General features: G+C 42.4%; 1 protein-coding gene across 2 annotated transcripts; it reads right to left on the reverse strand.

Annotated features, from left to right (window-relative positions):
* Positions 1–2,908: 2,908 nt before the first annotated feature.
* Positions 2,909–16,871, reverse strand: vstm4b (V-set and transmembrane domain containing 4b). 2 transcript variants are annotated; one of them, XM_055057700.1, is made up of 8 exons: positions 16,626–16,871; positions 14,270–14,677; positions 7,088–7,141; positions 6,803–6,910; positions 6,264–6,297; positions 6,013–6,137; positions 5,709–5,773; positions 2,909–5,232 (listed from the first exon to the last, which is right to left on the reverse strand). In XM_055057700.1, the coding sequence occupies exons 1-8, from the start codon at positions 16,675–16,677 to the stop codon at positions 5,107–5,109; spliced, it is 972 nt and encodes a 323-aa protein (XP_054913675.1). In that variant the 5' UTR covers positions 16,678–16,871; the 3' UTR covers positions 2,909–5,106. The 2 variants fall into 2 exon arrangements, with proteins under 2 accessions (XP_054913675.1, XP_054913677.1); XM_055057702.1 differs by lacking the exon at positions 6,803–6,910.
* Between the last annotated feature and the right edge of the window lie 1,178 nt (positions 16,872–18,049).

Raw genomic sequence — 18,049 nt, forward strand, 5'->3', positions numbered from 1 at the left:
TACAAAAAGGAGAAATGGTTGAAACGTTACAGTGCTGGAACTGAAGTTGATTGTGTTGCACAAAGTCAAACTAACATCCGTAGATGATGTCAGAATATGACCACATAGGATCGTCAGGTGGCTCTGCCACACCCCCTAAACATGCTCAAAAACTTACGATTTTTATAACTTTTAGTCACCCGTCCGTTAGGGGGTTAACATTTTATTCTTATGTCACCAACCAAACTCCTTCTTTGGTTTGGAACTTTAATAGTTAAATTAATAGTCACCCCACTGTTGCCAACTTAGCGACATTCTTGCTATATTTAGCAACATTTCAGCAAAAAGAACTTGTATCAGCCAAAATGGCATCGGCAGGTCAGGCTTTTTAAAGAGCGGTAATCGGCGATCGGCCAGAAAACTGCAGTCGGTGCGCCGCGACCTCCAACCCCTCCACTCCTTCTCCAGGGATGAAAGAACGGTGGATGACTGAGATGACTGTACTTTTATTTACAGTCATCTCTTTTGCTTTGTTCACATTCAAAATAAGGACCGGTCCTTTTCAAGCAGAGTGAAGTGCTTTGGAGTCAACAATTGCTGAATCTGAAACTTCAGATTGTAGCTTTTTGATTTTTATTTCCATTCAATTACACAGAATAAATGTGTCATTAAAGGCAAGAAATTCAATTATTTATTGTAGCCCTTTGTTATACCACAGAAAGCCAGCATTTGAACAGCGCTGTGTGCACTTTGGACAAACACGACTTTTCCTTCTTTATTATTCTTCAAAGCTTCTAATTGAAAACTAGAGGAGCAGAGATAAGTGACAGACTGTAGGACATGTTTGGGAAAGCTGGCACCGCGGGGGCAGAGCCAGCCGCGTGTTTATTTAAAGGATTTCCTTTCCTCTAAACTGTGTGGCTGCTGTGTTGCCTTTGTTTTAGCGCGACGGAATCAAAGAGCTCCTTTCGGTTTTGTATATTTTTTCTTCACGTTTCACCCAGGCAGGCCCGTCGCAGGCTGGACGTAATGTTCTCTGAGAAAGCTTTTCTAAGTGACTCTACGGGTCAAATTGTCGAGTGGGGGAGTTTTAAGGTCGAAGCGAAGCTTAAAATCAAAATCAGAAGTGGAGTCGAGGAAAACCATTTCTTATTTTTATTTGCTGAATGGGACAAAAAAAAATCTGTAAATTCAGTTCCAGCTCCTTCCTGGCTGGATGATCAGGGAGAAGAGTTCAATTCAAGATAAAGCAATATCTTTGCTTTATCTTCCGTCCATAAACCGCGACAGAAACGTGGCAGAGCAAAACTCCTCAGTAGCTGCTTTTCCATCATAAATATGGCAAAACTTGGGGGAATATTCCATGAATGTTGAAAACGCACAATTTCACGATTGTGAAATAGCATTTCTTATTTCCGTTAAATGAAAAACGCAATTAAAATCACACATGAATGAGCCTGTTATTGCGATATGTCATTAAAAATCATGCCAGGCCATCATCCTCCTACCACTTCCTGTTATCTTCTTCGTCTGTTCCGCCTGCAGTAACTTCTGGTTGTTGATCACATGACTCGTGTGACGCAGAATAATGTTTCATTTGCTGTTTTGTGAAATACATGAGTTTTGATGCGACCAGAAAAACTACCTAATCATACTCTTTTGATGGAAAAGCTTTTCTTTTTTTTTAATTGCCGTGTTTATATGAAGCGATCTTATTTTCATGACTCTAGTTTGTGAAATTTTTTGATCAATGGAAACGCAGCTCAATTTGGTCTGATAATTAGATTTGTTTGGTGATCTGACACATTTAAGTAGCGGTAACAAAAGAAATTCACAACAATGCTTTTTCTCTTCTGGAGTAGAAAGGACTTTTTCACAGCACTGCACGTTCCTTGTCACGGAGATGAAAATATCTGCAGTATTTCTGCTTTTATTATTTTTTTCTCCCTTCTCCTTAACTGGGATCTTGGCAAAACAGGCACAGCTCTGCAAGTTTATAGGCCAACTGACTCGCTGTGTATTTATAAACCGACCGGACTTGGAGGACAATGAGAAATGTTTGTGAACTCGTGCAGCCGGCTCGGTCAGCTGGCTGCTTTGTCTTGTAGTTGGAAGCAGATTGGGTCCGGAGGGATTGGTGGGCCCTTGGACTCCGACAGGAATCGGGAGGAAGAGTCTCAGCCAGCACCGGCCGCCTGCTGGACGGTGATTCGGTGATCTTCCTGCTCCGTCCTGTGATCTTCTCCTCCCCAGGCTTTTCATTTGACTTGTTGTTTTAGCTCTGAAGCCAGCGCAGCTACGGATTATCGTGACCACACAGGAACCGTCGGACATGGACCAAGTGTTTACAGCGCTGCGTTTTTATGGAACGGGAGGAGGACGCACCCAAGACACACACGATTGTGCGCAGCCTCTTCAGATTTAACAATAGCTTATGTCTTTCCTCCGACATCATTTGTACGTCTTTAGTGGCTGCACGTTTTTATCCCCAGACAGGATTGACCTTCACCTCCAGGTTCTGACATATTAATCATCTGTCAGGTTAATATGTTTAGCTGTTCTGATCGGTCAGTAATAGAGTAACATTTTTACCAAGTTCTACTTTACTCTTGAGTAATTTCTTGAATGGATATTTGTTACTTTTAAAGCATTGCTTCTCTTCCTTAACCTTGCTCTCCTAATCAAAAATTGTATCCCTTTTATGCTTTAGCAATATCTGAAGATGATTTATTTTATTTTGTGCCAAGTGGTACCGACCACTTTTTGTCCGGGGATAAGATATGTCTCCCCAAAATTGGGAGACATTTTTTCCTCCCCAACCAACATCAACATTCACTGAAACGATGAAAAAATAACCCGACACACTCCTCCTGCAAGGTTTTCACCTTTATAGTCTATTTATTTTGGTTCTTTATACACGTTGGTCCAAACACCCAAAAAAAAAAAAAAAAAAGGCACAAGCCTAACTGCAGGAATGTAGACCAGCGCCAAGGTCAGCAGAGGGCAGAGAGAGCGAAAAACGAGAGGTGGCACAGAGCCACAGTTCACACACATGGTTCTGGTTAGTAGACGCCCATTATGGACAATGTGGTTCAGAAAGAACTTTACTTTTCACAGTCTGAAGGCATTTTTAAGACACTTCTACTATCCACCAAAACGTCACTTATTTTATACAGAGAGAATACAAACATCGGGAAAAACACTCAACAACAAGCTTTTTTTTCTACAAACACCCAGAGAACAGTGTGTCCTATTTGTTATGCACAGTCATGCAACTCTGCTTTCTTAATTTCATTAACTGATGGTTTTGACATCACGGTTCTTCAGGACCATCCATTCCGTGGCTTCATATGAAGCCTATATGAAGTTGAACTGGTAAACAGTCAGATTCTGGTTCAGTTCACGTTTGATGACAGCAAATGAGCCGAAACTTCCCTTTTGAGATAAACTCTTTCAAGAGCCCCAGTATGCAGGCAGCCGTCCTCCAGCTGTATGGACAAGCCCAGGGAAGACGGGGAAAGTCTTGAGGGAAGAGACTTTCACCTTTCACCTTGAAACCCAGACGCCCGCCTGTCTGGATTTCAAGTTCACGTTTAAAAATGCTTCCCCTTTTGTTTTTCTCATCTCGTTTTTTTTTTCCTCAAGATCGCTGAGTGGAACAGACACGCAGTGATGGAAAGTGGAAAAACGAGAGTTGCACAGATTTGTAGGACGTGTTGTGGCTTCTTGTTCTTGATCAGCAGCCCTCTCCCCCCCATCCCCCCACCAAGATTCAACAGTGAATTCAAATTCATGTGCATCACCTCGACAATCAGGTGTGACTTTTCTTGTATTCGTTGTAGCGTTCCTGTAACCCCAGTCCTGTCTCTCGTGAGTCTATAAGTGTGTGTTTGAGCTGCGAACAGTACGTTGAGTTGACATTGGCGCCAGATGAAAGTGCCTGCATGGTCTCGCATAATTATGTGTGGGGCGGGGGGCGTGTGTGTGTGTGTGTTTGTATCAACTTTGTGGTCATAATAATTTGCTGCGGGACAAATAAACAGTCTGAACCCAGATGCTTTGAAGGGAAGTATTGCTGTGGACACGTTGGATTAGTTCACAATCATGATGTCACTCATTCAGAAATGTTTACTTCATTCACTGGATGCCTTTCCATTACAAACATGCGCAAAACTTTGTCGATATTCTGGTGATGTAAAAAAAAGAAAAACACCCTGGGTGGTGGCACTCTTCGCATCATCTCCAAGGGCAGATGAAACCTGGCCCAATCCATCGTTTCATTGCTCCATATCCTGTGACTGTTGGTAAGAGACGGGCCACTAAATCGTCAACTTATTTTTCTTCAGCACAGGAAATTAACGTAACCACATACAAGACTCCAATCCTTCAGAACAAGACGGCAAAAAGACTTGGGACTCCTCTACTTGAAGCACGGACGGAGAAATCCCTTTCCTTGTTAAGATCAACGGTCTCAGACTCAGAGGAACTGACTCTCATCTGAAACATCCAAGGAGTCATCAGCTTGACATGGTGGAGGGGTTTCGGTGATCCAGTGAGCATTCTTGTCAAAGGCCTTCTCGTAGAATGGCTCAGAGTAAAATCAGTTCATTGATGTTAAGGAGACTGGTTGACCTCAGTCCAGGCAGTGGAGACAATGGTGGTTGACGCCAGGGAAGATGAACTGGGCCCGTAGATTCTGGGCTGTGTAATCTGGATTTTGGGAATCTCAGATTAATACCTGTTAATTTTCGGAAATATCTCCAAAGTGTTTCCTTACGCAGATTCCAGGATTTTAAAGTTCCTTAACCTTAAGTCGTATTCCGTGTTAATTTGGGGGTACACAGCGCTTAACCACATTTAATATAAAATACTCCAATATAAAACAAACAAAAGAAAGCAAAAAAAAAGAAAAAAAGTCACATTATATGTTGCTATCATATGAAGAATGTATTCAAAATATCTACAAAAAACCACATGTAGAGGTTTGCCGTATCAAAAAAGAACAAAATACCGCAAACCATTCTCTACAAAACAGCACAAAAAAACAGAGCATAAATAGACAACAGTTTTTATACAAGGCACAGTTTTGCTTTGTTTCGTTTTTTTCTTAGTGGTTTGTGTTCCTTCTCAAAGCTGCTGCTCCTCGAACAGTATCTGCGCGTACACAGTCCCGCTCCGAGACGCTTTGGCCTCTGGGATCGGCTTCACCAGGTCCAGCTCCGCGTACGTCAGATTCTCCTCCACTATCCGGGGCTGGGGACGAGACGGCGGCGAGGCGAGGGCGGAGGAAGAACATAATGACGGAGGAGAGGGGAGTCAGTGGTGAGACCAAAGCATGAGAGGCAGAAAAAAACTAAAAAGATCCATTATGAAAAACTTAATTAGGCTAATTAAAGGGCTAAAGATGGTGCAGATGTACAAAGTGCATAACTGTTTTTGGGTTGGGTAAATGTGGACATGCTTGCTGTAGCTGCCAGGAGTTCTGGGTTTAAAAGCATTTTAAAACACATATAATCAGACAACCACATCACACATTTTATGGGAGATTCTCACATTCATCTTCCACACCTTCAACTCCTTGTTGGTCTCTTTTCATAGCATGTGGACTGTGTGTGACTGAACGTTTTACACATAGACTGACCATACAAAGCCGTCCTCCCAACATGTTGGACATACGGCCTCGGTCAAAAAGGAGTCTTAAAAACAAGACTATGAAAGCAAACACTCACCAGAACCACTTTCCTTGCTTGAGGTTTTAATAGTTTGGGTTTGCGAGTTTTGTCTTCGATTGGAGCTGCAAGGACAAAACACAGATGAGTTCAGTAGAGAGCTGAATGTTCTGCTGTCAAACACAACAGAACATGTGCAAACAGAGACGCTACTGTTTCATCGCACTTGACCGTCTCAGTTCGATAAAGTTCGACATCTGGCTGACTTTTCATTTAGCGCGTGGCGCTTTTTTGTGGCAACTTTAGAAACATTCAACGGCTTCCCAGACAAATGTTTCCGTTCTTGTAAAAGCAGCACATTTACCTTTAGCGGGTATCTCTGGCGGTCTCTCCTCCTGGTAGTCTCTGCTCCTTTTCTTTCTGTATCTCCTCTCCTTCTTCGGAAGGGCAGGAGAAACGCTGACCACGCTGGTGACCGTCTCTCCTGAGCTGGAGTGAAGCCAGATTTAAAACAGTGCAGTTTTAGTTTATGTTTGTTTTTTTTCAGTTGGTTTTCATTGTCGATAGGAGAGGAATTCTGAAAGAAACTGAAATGAAAGACTCAAGGAATCCTACCTGTTCTGAGGGCTTTTGACCAAGTGGTACTGATCTGCAAAAATATAACAGATTTAGTTTAAGCATCAGCAGGACGACGGGAAGAGAACTGAATAAATGTCGTCTTCCTAAAAGTACAAACATCAATGTATTTCATTCACAATTTATCTCGTCGACCCGCACAAATTAAGGTCTACATGGAAAAGCATACATGTTTTTTTATTTTTTTATTTTAGGTTTTTAGCAAAGAAATGTATGAAGTCATGTCAAGAGGTGGAAATGTTTCCTTTGCAGAATGCTTCAAGCTCGCTCACATGGGACGGAGAACATTCACTTTAGAGATTATGGAGGGCGCAGGTGGAACTTCTTTATTAATTGGGTGAATTCCGAAGGTAATTTTTTTGCACTGCGTTTTATGTAAGGGTGTCGAAGTCAAGGGGGCTGAAAACGTTTGGAAACCATGGATCCTTCCCCCTCCATTTCACGATATCTCACGCTGGTGATCTTGATGAAATAAAACACATTTTTTACAACAAATTTCTTTTTAAAGTGTCGCTGACCTTTTAGCCTCTGCTTCCTTTGTATGAACTGGCAGGTTATGGTCACAGTGAACATGCACATGCACAGCAGACCCACAGAGCAGATCAGCACTGCACACAAGTACACATCTGAAACACAGACGCACACACAAAAAAAACGTCATATTCAGTAACTCCAGGCAGAACAATGCAGCAAATGACAAATAACGCCGAGTTATTCCAAACTGCTCCTTCAGACTGGGATATTTTAGCCAGCTCATGTTGGCCACAGACGTGAACGCGTCTGCTAAAAATACTACAGCTCACCTTCAAACAAACTCCACAGGCTTTCTTTGGTCTCGGTGGTCGGGAGAACATGCACTGCACAGAAAGAGAGGGGAGAGGAAAGAAACACGTGAGGTCTGTAGTCATCACTGTGGCTTTTTTCTCTCTTCTTTTTTTTTTATTTTGCAGCTTGATTACACATAGGCTTGTGCTTTAAATAGAGCTAACTGTAGGAAGACATGGAGCCAGAGCTGACCTCCTCCCTTGTGTAAAAACATCTAAATGTTTCACATTCATGTTTTATTTCACTTTTCATATCCCCCCCATCATCATGTCTGGATGAGAGCCTAAAACATTGCATGCTTACTTCTGAGGTTGCATGTTTTTTTTTTATCAGTTTCCTTTGGCCGCTTTAATTCTGCCATTAGAATGGCATTTTTCAAGATGGCTGCCATTTCTGAACTTTTGAAAGTCATTTATTTGAGTAAAATGAATGAACAACATACAATCCGATGTTTGAATGTCTCTCTCCTCCATCTACTTGGCTGAATCTGCTGACTTCAAGTCTTATTTACACCCTGATCATTTCAAATAAAAAGCCACTGGTGATCCTCTCCTTCCCAGTGTTTCCCATGCTCAAAGTGAAGTCCCCCCACTCCACACACACACACACACACACACACACACACACACACACACGCACACACACACACACACACACACACACACGCACGCACGCACGCACGCACACACACACACACACACACACCCAGACTCGTTCATTTCTCCACCCCATCCAACCACGGGAGTCTTAACATGGCGGTTCTGTTGTTGAGCTAGTGGCAGGAAGCTTGTGAAGTGACACCCACTAGCGCATCTCGAAATACCCACAACCCCCAGCAGCTGACGACGGGCTGGCTCGCCTTCTCGCCTGCTGGAGACTTTCTCACAGGCCAGCTGGCAGACACACAGACTAAACCTCGTGGTCGACGCGTTACCAAGACGGCACGGCATCAGGAGAAGTCTGTCTGGACAAAATTTCCTTTTCACAAGTAACGTTAATGAAAGCTCCCAATCCCGATGGATTTCTGTTTTTCTTTTCTTTTCTTTTTTTTTTTTTACATGTTTCAGATCATCGGCAAAATTGTAACATTAAACATAACCTCATTAAGAATGAGTTTTTTTTAGTTTTTTAAAATTATATTAAGGAAAACGGCTTCCTACTTTATATGTTTCAATGACTGAATGAATATGTAACGTCTTAAAATGAGTGGTATCATTTTTCACTTCTCACCATAAAAATTGCAGAAATTTCCTTTTATATAATCAGTGGGATGGAATAAAATTTGACGTGTGATTAATAGTAAATATTACATATTTACTTATAATCAAAAGGAGGGAAATTGTGGTGGAAAAATGACTAGCAGGTAACTGAGTTGCAGGTAGAAAGCTGGAAGTTGTTTTCTGCACAACATATGAATAAATACATATAAATATAAATATATGAATAAACCTGATTGAGTGATTTCACCTGACAGCGTTTGGTAAAACAGTAGGCAAAGTATTTCTAAAATTTGTAGAACTAGTTTGAACATGCCGCGTTTTGGAGAGTCAAAGAGTGGCTGTAGATTTAGTTTGAACTGGATGAAATGCGATAAAATCGGGTCCATAAGAGATAAACCTTAAAGAACTGAAAACAAAGACTCCAAAGCATGTCATAAAAGTCATGCACACGCTGACGGGGGGGAGCTACGTTGTAGTCACAGCTGTCCGGGGCCAGACTGTCAGACGCTCTGACCACCAGCTGCAGGCAGGGTGGGATTTGAACCGAAAGCCCACCAGTTACAGGACAAGCTCCTACCCCCCGAGCCACCGTCGCCCTTAAGTGACACAGAAACAATGACACGACACGTTGCCATTGTTGAAGTGGTTGCAGTTCGCCCGGTGTTTGAGTTCTTCACTTTCACAGTGAAAGTCCAGCTGTTGGGAACGTCCCTCTCTCCTGAGAGGGGATCCTTCCCACATGTCTGCAGCCGTGTAGCATGTAAGGCAGCTACATGCTGGTTCGGGAGCTGCAGCGCTCGTGTGCCATGAAACCGTTTTCCCCTCATCTTGAAAAATATCTTCTTCTTTTTATTCCCAACAAATGGCTGACCACAGCCAGAAGACCACAGTGGAGGGATTCTTTCACGTTCAGTTTTGACACAAAAGCCCGAGTTGTGTTCGGCTGCACTCTGTGTTTTAAGACTTTGTGGCTCCTTTTCTGTGCGCCAACAAAGCCAGTAAACATGAACAGGACTGCATAATGAACCTCTGTGATGGAATCGTCACTGCTGCACTGCTGATGACTGTAAATGAATGAGAAGACGAACCGTTTACTACTCCATCCACTCACTTCCTGGTGTCAGTTTTGATGGATGTCTTGCACATTTATTGCTTTCCCTTCTGATTTGCCTTTTTAAAGGTGTAAAGTAAATTTTGGCCCTTGAAACTTTTTACAGGCCTGATGAGTGTTTAGGATACTTTAACTTGTGGTGTTTTTTCTCAGAGTTTTTGGAACTTTTACCGCTATGGGATTTTAGAGCACATGCAACTTGACATATGTAACACATGTAACATATATATTTCATAACGGTTTTCCACAGAAGCTGAGGCCTTGAAGCCTGGTGTTTGCCTGCTTGATTTATTCCTCTGTGTTTTGGGGCTGAAGGAGTTGGACATAGTCCTCCATTTTCACTATTTTGTTCTCTCTGTGCATCTCGCCACTACCATTGGCAACAAAAAATAAAATCCCACATTGTGAACCATCCACTGGACAGCAGCTTTGTTCCCATTCAATTTTCATGCCAACTTTGGACAAATTTCTAAAATGTCACAAAAAAACAAGAAAACAACAGAAACCTGGCCTGTTTTCTAGTTTTGTGCCTCTGGTAAGGCAAACACCCAGCAGTGGATGGGACAGTTCACAAGTGCATTACCAGATACTCTCCCTTTCCCACATCGACTCTTTTTCAACAAAAGCCAAAAACCACATGAAGCAAGTGTACAAAAAAAAAAAAAAAGTTGATGGAAACACAACAAACGTATAAAAACCGATCATTAAAAGTTATGTGCTGTGCTGTCTGGTCGCTCCACTCTCAAACACTCAAATCCATTTTGAGAAGCTCAGAATCAATAAGACATTCTGACACCATATCTAAAACCATAATTCTTCAAAAGAGCAGAGAAACTTGTAAAGAAACCTCTAATATCTGTTACTGGTCCCAGGTGGAGGCTGTTATCGAAACCTTGAACGTCCCAGCAAACCTCCTGACCTCTTGATGAGTCGTTTATTATGGCAGTGAGCCGTGTTGCCGGGGGTTCGGTGAATGTGCCTGATTGTAAAAACACCTGGCCACCTAATGTTCTCCCACCATATGAATCCTATTAGTTCGATGTCACACACACGTATGCACATCTAATCTCCAGTGTTTTCTTGTGAGAGTCATCTAAAGCATGAGCTACGCTGCTGGGGGATCAAAAGCCCCAGAGGAGCTTTTAAACTGCTGAATGTCGAACTGAGTTATATCACCGCTTTCAGAGCTTTGCATAAATAATGGGAGGACATTTTCACCCCTGTTGTACCACAGGGGAAAAAAAAAACAATTTTTCAAACGCTGGCAAGTCGTCGTTTTACAATAAAGGTTTTTTTGAATATTAGACTATATGCAGATGATGTTGCACTTCAAAATTAACTCTATGAATTCAGAATGGAATGTAATATGTACTAGTGAAGAAAGAAGTTGCGTTCAGTGTCTTCTTCTTCAGAGGCTTTCGTGTCATTTATTTCAGTGGATCTTGGTACAGCCCCACTATATGGAGGGTGTAAGCAGTTTGGTTTGTTTGATACAGTGCAGTGTGAAAGCGAACCGCTCCATCTAACGAATGTCGCGATTTTGGTCTCCAATTGAACCGAGCCGACCAGAACATCATCTGGAAGGTATACAATTTGCCAAACAAACATCTTGCACTGTTTCTACTGAACTTGCTGAAAAATCTCTCAACATGAACAAGACGGGGCTCAGAAAGTTGAGAGCAGAAATGAAGCCCACCAAATCTTCCTCCCATTTATCTGCGAGACTCTCAAAGAATGTGTAGCTCAGCGGCTTTCTAAAGGCTGCGGTCGTGTTTTCACATGACGTCTACAGACGGTACTCGGCTTGGACCGGCCCACAGAGAACACAGCCTGTTTAGTTCGTTTCCAATCGACACACATTGTGCTAATGGCTCTCGTATCTAAATTGTTGGGGTCACAGAAATATGGTGCAGTAAGCATTTTTATTATTACTCAAACCATAATAGAGCAGGGCTTCCTTGGACTGAAATAACTTCCCACTTCCTTGACCACAGTGTGTCAGGAGCCACACATAAGGCGGCTGTTAGAGTCAAGCTTTTCCTTCCTCCCTACAACTATCTCCGTTCCGTTTTTGCATTTTGAATGTTCTTTTTATACTCCACTGTGAGAAACTCCACATTAAGGCCACCGGCAACAGCTCTGAGGGCTCTGCAATGATCCATATAACAGCTAAGACGTTCCGACTGCATCCACAAAACATGTCGAGGAAATAGCAGCGGTTGAGAATAAGACACTGGTAGATGTAAAGGTTTGTGATGTTTAGACTTTAGGTTGTGAGGCATAACCCTTCATGGTGACTCAGTCTCCATGAACCTCAGTAGCTGAAAGCTTGTTGAAGTAGAAGTTTGCTTTGAAAAAGTCCAGCTCAGCAATAAATGTGCGCGTGTCGTGGTTTTGCGAAACACGTCTTTCCGACCGGCTGAAGGACCGCGTCGTCCTGGAGCAAAAAAACCTTTGATCAGAAAGTGTGAGATTTTTCTCAACTGCCGCGTTTCCATGTTTGGTTTATGCAAGTGCACATATGCTCAAGTGAAAGCATCTCCAACGACTTCGCTTGGTTATAGAGGCACTAATCCTCGCGGCTTGTTTTATGAGCTACATTTGTTTTGTTGTGGAGGAGGAATATGATCGCAACATCAGAGAAAAACCATTGGAAAAAGGGAACATCTAGAGTCAAGTAGTGCTGCATAAAATGGAGTCAATGGCCCTCAAATAGAAACGCCAGACTAAAGTTTTCTTCTGTTGAGCAGCAGCTGGAGTTTTAAGCTATTCTGGAACCACCAGAGCGTTTGTTTAAACAACATGAAATCACAGGTACAGCTTGGAATGTGGCTTTAGAAAATAAAGCATGAGCGCACAATTACAGCGTGAAAAGGGGGGATTGAGAATAATCTGAGGACCATTAGTCAAACGTGTGAGGTGTGCCATGAGAACAACCCAGTTAATGCAGAGGAGCAACAAAGAGAAAATAAAGTTAAAGCACAGTTTATCGCTTCAGGCCAAACATTACACATTGGAACAGAATGCAGGAGACCAAATTACTAGTATTACACACCTTTGGAACATCGTTGTTCTGTTTTGTTTCAAAGACAGTGCTGTGTCTGAAATTTTTTTTGTGTGTCTCTTTTATTAGGTCTGTTTAGAGTACTAGGGCCATGCTAAGAAAAACACAGTTATGAGAATCATAATGTTATAATTTCCAAAGCAGCTACAGATTAGTGTGGTGGGACGAGAGCAACGGTGCACGGGGAGATATCTTTAAATTACTTCATTTTTGTCAAAATTAAAAGTTCAGCAAAAAAAAATGTCTGAATTAAAAAGACTACTGGAAATGAATGGCATAAATATTTGGTTGGCTTTGAGCGTTTTGTTTTAAGTGAAGCAAACCCACATGTTTGTTCTTGCACTTAAAAATAAAGAAAAATTACTGGCTGCCATTCAGCAGCAGGAATACAACACATCAAATCTTTTAAGAGTGTCTCTGGAATGAAAAGTGATGTACAGCTGTGAATCATAATCCAGAATAAAATCGGACAGTATGCAGCTGGATGACACCTCCTGAGGGTAAACATGGCTAATGAAAAGAGGAGAGGTCAAAGAGCAAAACCCTGAGGTACTCCAGGGTCCATCTTGGTTTAGGACAAGAGGTTGCTAACAACCACACTATGAGATCTGTCATACAACTGGATGGAAAACCTTAAGATCAAACCAGAAATGCCAACCCAGTGTTGGAAGTAATTGGTCTCAAAACTTGTAGGTGTACCAGTTTTGAGCTCTAACTCAAAACTGGTACAGTCTGATTCAGAGTAAATCACTCCCAGTAATGCTATCACTGTGCTGTGGTTTGCTCTAAAACCGAACTGTAATTTTAAAATGGCATAAATCTTTTTTAAAGACCTTGAAAGGAATGAAACCCTGTATGCAGGTCTATAGCTATCCAAGGGTCCAGAGAAGTTTCTTTCAAAAGCACAGAATGAAGAATGAACTTCAGCTGGACTTGTTCAAACTGACGGAGCTAAAGCATATTTTAAAACCCTTGTAAAGCAAATGTCGACAGTACAGAAAACTCCTCAATTTGTTAATTTCCCCATTTAGAGATTTCAGGAAAAAGGATTGGAAAAAGTCAAAGTAAAGAGCTTCAGTCTGAGGCTCTACGTCACAAGTGATAAAACTTGTGACCTCGATGGAAACACAAAGCATGAGGTGTAACGTTGCAAAGGGACATGGGTCCAAACATTAGAGAAAGTTTTTTGGGTTGTCTAAAAAGCCAGAACAAATTCAACCAAGTGAACCAATTTCTTGCTTTTGAAGCTCAGTGCAGCTGTCATATGAACACTCTGGGGGTAAAAGACTGACTCAAACGCATCATTAAAAGGGCAAAAAACAAGAACTTTTGAATTTTTCTGCATCATCTTTGGGCCAGAGGCCAATGCCATCCATCCCACCATGTTAAAGTCTCTCCTGCCAGTTCTTAGCAGTGAAAAACCTCAGACACTTTCTCGTTTTCCAGGATCAGTTGCTCAGCCTGCGCCGCAGCTTGGTGACATGCAGGATTCCTTTTATCTCGGGGCCTGCTCCGAACTGATGACATCTCCCCCTCCCAAATGAACAGCAGAATCGTGCCTTTTGCTCCCTGGAATCACGGCCACACAAGTTACATCACCTACTTTGTGGTCAGAAACTGCAGCTTCAGAAGACGCAACAGTTGGTTTGTGAAACAAATGGCTATTAAATTGGTGAGCTCTTCAGGGATGCGAGACATTTAATACAGAACCATATGATTCCAATTAATTCCCAAGACGAGGAAAAGGAAAATCAAGGCCCCTTACCTCTAAGCTCAGTCGCGGCGGTATAGTTGGTGGAGGCCTTCCAGCGGTCCTGGTGCTTCTTGAACTCCTGCACCCGGCACATGTAGAGTCCTCTGTCCTCCTTGGACACCTTCTGGACGAGCAGCTTGAATATCTTCCCCTGTTTCACCACCGTCAGCTTGAACTTCGGCCAGGGGAAACTCTTGGTGTAGTTCCCATAGAAGCGAGCTTTACGCATGTTGACCCGGGCGATCAGGAGTTCGTCCTCGGGTCGATCCGCGATTGCCGGCAAGAAGGTCCATTTGACGACGGGCAGGGCTGCGTTTCGCCGTCTCTGGGAGATGACGCAGGTGAGGGTGATGTTCTGACCCTCCTGGGCAACCGTGAAGGGCGATGGAGTGATGGTGGCGTTGATGGCCAAGCAGAAATCTGAGGACGAAGTTACATCTGAGTTACATCTGAGTATGTTTGGTGTCAGCTTCTGCCCTAGTCTCAAGACATTTCAGGTCTCTAACTGGTTTTATACCAGGATTTTATTGAATTTAGCTCTATTGTCCTTGCCCCTGCTGAAACAAACAAATTGTCACAGCAGTCTTCCATCACTATATTTCTCCATTTTTGATATGTTTCTCCAATAACAATAGTATTTTGATTTGGGTCAAAGTTTTTTTTGCAAATTCTTTTGCCCACGTCCAAAGTTATAATCATAAACTGAACTCTGAAAGGTCCAATTCCAATCTTGCCTCCTGTAAGAAATTCCAAAATATGCGTCTTCAATATATGTTGCTAAATTGATCACGTATGCAATTGTTTGCAAGGCGTCTGCAGTCTGAACAGTCGTCGCATTTTATCCGACTTCTACATCATTGACATGACATGACATTATAATTCTAAACTAAATCCAGACATAAGCAATGGATGGAATAATGATATAAATCATATCATGTAATCATATAAAAAAAGTCTATGACTTCAGTTGCAGTCGATGCTCCATGAAACGCTGTTGCTATTAGTTGTGCTTTCTTTTTCTTAGCTTCCTTAATCTTGTTATTTTGTGACAATCCTGTTGGCTCCCGTTTCTGAATAAACTTTGAAACGACCCATAAATGGCTCATTCCATTATTGTTTCCATAAACAGTCTGCTGCTGTGACGTCTGCGTTTTTCTTCTGTGAACGCAAGTCGTCTTTGTGCAAATTATTCACAAAGCAGTCTGATTGCAGTCGCATTCAATTGGCAGCATGAGTGACCTTGCAAAATAATACAATTTCAGCAAACAAGCTGGAAATGAGCATCAAGATTTTCTGTGAACATGAGTTTGGCCACAGACTTTTGCAGACTGTGGCAAAGCATGAAAATAAACGCTCACGGAACATCTCCATCCAATCCCACTGAGGCTTGAGATATTTTCCAAAGGAAATTTATTCAGACAGGAATTTGACTCTCGAGATGTATCCAGCTGGTAGAGACGTATTCGGAAAGGTTTGCAGTTTCATAATCTCCAAATATTTTCAGGTACCATCGATAATTTACTGCCCACTTCCCAATTTTCCACTGTTTTGTCTTCATTTATCAGATTAAATAAAACCCCAAAACGCACACATCAGCAAATCTGGTTCCATGACCAGAGGGAACGTCACCTTCCCTTTTCCCTCTGACGATGGGGTTATTTTTAGCACTCGTGACAACAAACACGGGTTCAGACAATGAGGAACAACCCTTGCTATTGCGTGTTGAATGGGAGTATTTATAACATTGTGCCAATGTAAGCAGTTCCACAAACCCCACCAGGTTACAAAAGTCAGTTGGGGGGCCATCACGTGGTGTAGGGGTAGAGCAGGTGCCCCGAAGACACAGGCTCCTCCACCTCAATGAAGCCAATTGGGGTTCAATTCTCGACCTGGGAAACCTTTGCTGCATGTCTTCCTTCTTCTGTTTTTCCTGTCTAAATACTGTAAACAAAGGCCATGAGCACCAACCTAGCACCCAACACCCCAACCTCAATGGGGATGGGGTTCAATTAGGGTTAGGAGTAATCTTAACCCTAATGCTTTAAAAACACGTCAGGAAACAATCAATGCCCAACAGAATAAAGAGATGCAAGCACAAATAAATGTTTTTAATGTTTCAATGGAACCCTGAACAGTTTTAAATTAATGAGAGAACAATCCCACGACACGAATACTCTCGAATTCCTTCTCATTTTTTGAATACGGGTCCAGTAGTCGTCCCCTAATTTTGGCCAAAATTCAACTCTACATCATCTCTGATTCTTGGTTTGCCTCAGTTAGTCTGAAAACCTTCACCATGTTAACTCCAGCAGAAGAAGTTAAGGGGAAAAGGAAATAAACAACAGCATTCCAAAACCAATATTCCTACCTCCAAACAATGTTCGGGTTAGCAGAGCAAAGACCAGAGAGGAGATCTTCATTTTCCACAACTGCAGCCTCCATAAACTCCAAGTTAAATGCGTCTCAAGAAAATTGTCCCCAGGTTTCCTCCTCCTCCTTCTCCTTCTCTTCTCCTTTTTCTCTTTTTTTCTTATTCTCTTCCTTCGACTGGGAGGTGAAATATGAAACACTGGACGCTCTGTTTCCACTCAGAACCTCCTTCCTTCCCTCCCAACTCTCCTCCCAGACAGTAGAAGCACATTTGGCTGCGTCGCGCACGCGGAGCAGACAAAAACAGACGTGCTGGCGTGTGTGAGGACACACGCAGACACACACACACACACACACACACACACACACACACACCCACCCACACACACACGGGCAAGCTTTAGTTCTAGTCAGAGAAGTGGGAAATGGAGCTTCCTGAGCAGGAATGGAGGTGTGTGTGTGGGTGTGTGTGTGTGTGTGTGTGTGTGTGTGTGCGTGTGTTGGGGTGTGTGTGTGTGTGTGTGTGTGTGTGTGTGCTGTTGAGATCATCTGTGAGCATATTGCACTTCCAGCTGTGCAGGTCGGCGGGCGCAGACCTCAGACAGAGCTGTTATTTTGGAACACAAAGACGGGACGACGAGGGTTGGCTTTGTGTGCAAAAATATCTCAGGTTTGACCCAATTAGTCAAAGTTTTATTGAACTCACCCCCAACATCAGGACGACACACAAAAAAAAGAGAATCATTTGGATCAAACCAAATTCATGTGTTGGAGTTGCCAGTCAAAGTCCAGATCCACGTCCGACCCTGAACACCGATGCTGTTACAGTCAAAAATAAGCACCAATAATTTGGGTTATTTAACCTATCATTAAAAAAAATAAATGAGAGTTCATATTCCATGGTCATATTTTCACCATGTTAATCATTTCAGACTGAATGACCTTCATGACCTAAATATTTGGCTTCAAAGTAAATATTCCACCTAAAGCGAAATATTTAACTGAAAGTGAGCAATCAAAATAAGAGCTTATAGCTAAAGTCCCATTGGCGGCCGTCACCTGTTGCTACTTCCAGGTAGCATCATGTAAATGAGCCGATTAAATTAATACTTAGCTTGCTATCTAAATATTTATCTGTAAATTGAATATTTAGTTCAGTACTAGATATTTCAAAGAGAAACATTTAGCTTGCTAACTAAATATTTAGTTTGAACCCGTTTGAAACATTGTGAAAATATTAATCCCCCTCCTCCTTTCTCCCCCTCATCTACTTTTTCGCTCTCTATGCTGGATCTCTGAATGGCCTGTATGTGTCTCCATCTTTCTCCCATTGTGTCTCTGGTTACAAGATCCCACAGTGAGTCATTGTTTGCAGCCCTGTCAGTTTTTGGGACTCTTTGTGGGCTTTCATCGACCCTCGGA

Source organism: Poeciliopsis prolifica, unplaced genomic scaffold, assembly GCF_027474105.1.
Source record: "Poeciliopsis prolifica strain line A6 unplaced genomic scaffold, Auburn_PproV2 SCAFFOLD048, whole genome shotgun sequence".
Classification (NCBI taxonomy): domain Eukaryota; kingdom Metazoa; phylum Chordata; class Actinopteri; order Cyprinodontiformes; family Poeciliidae; genus Poeciliopsis; species Poeciliopsis prolifica.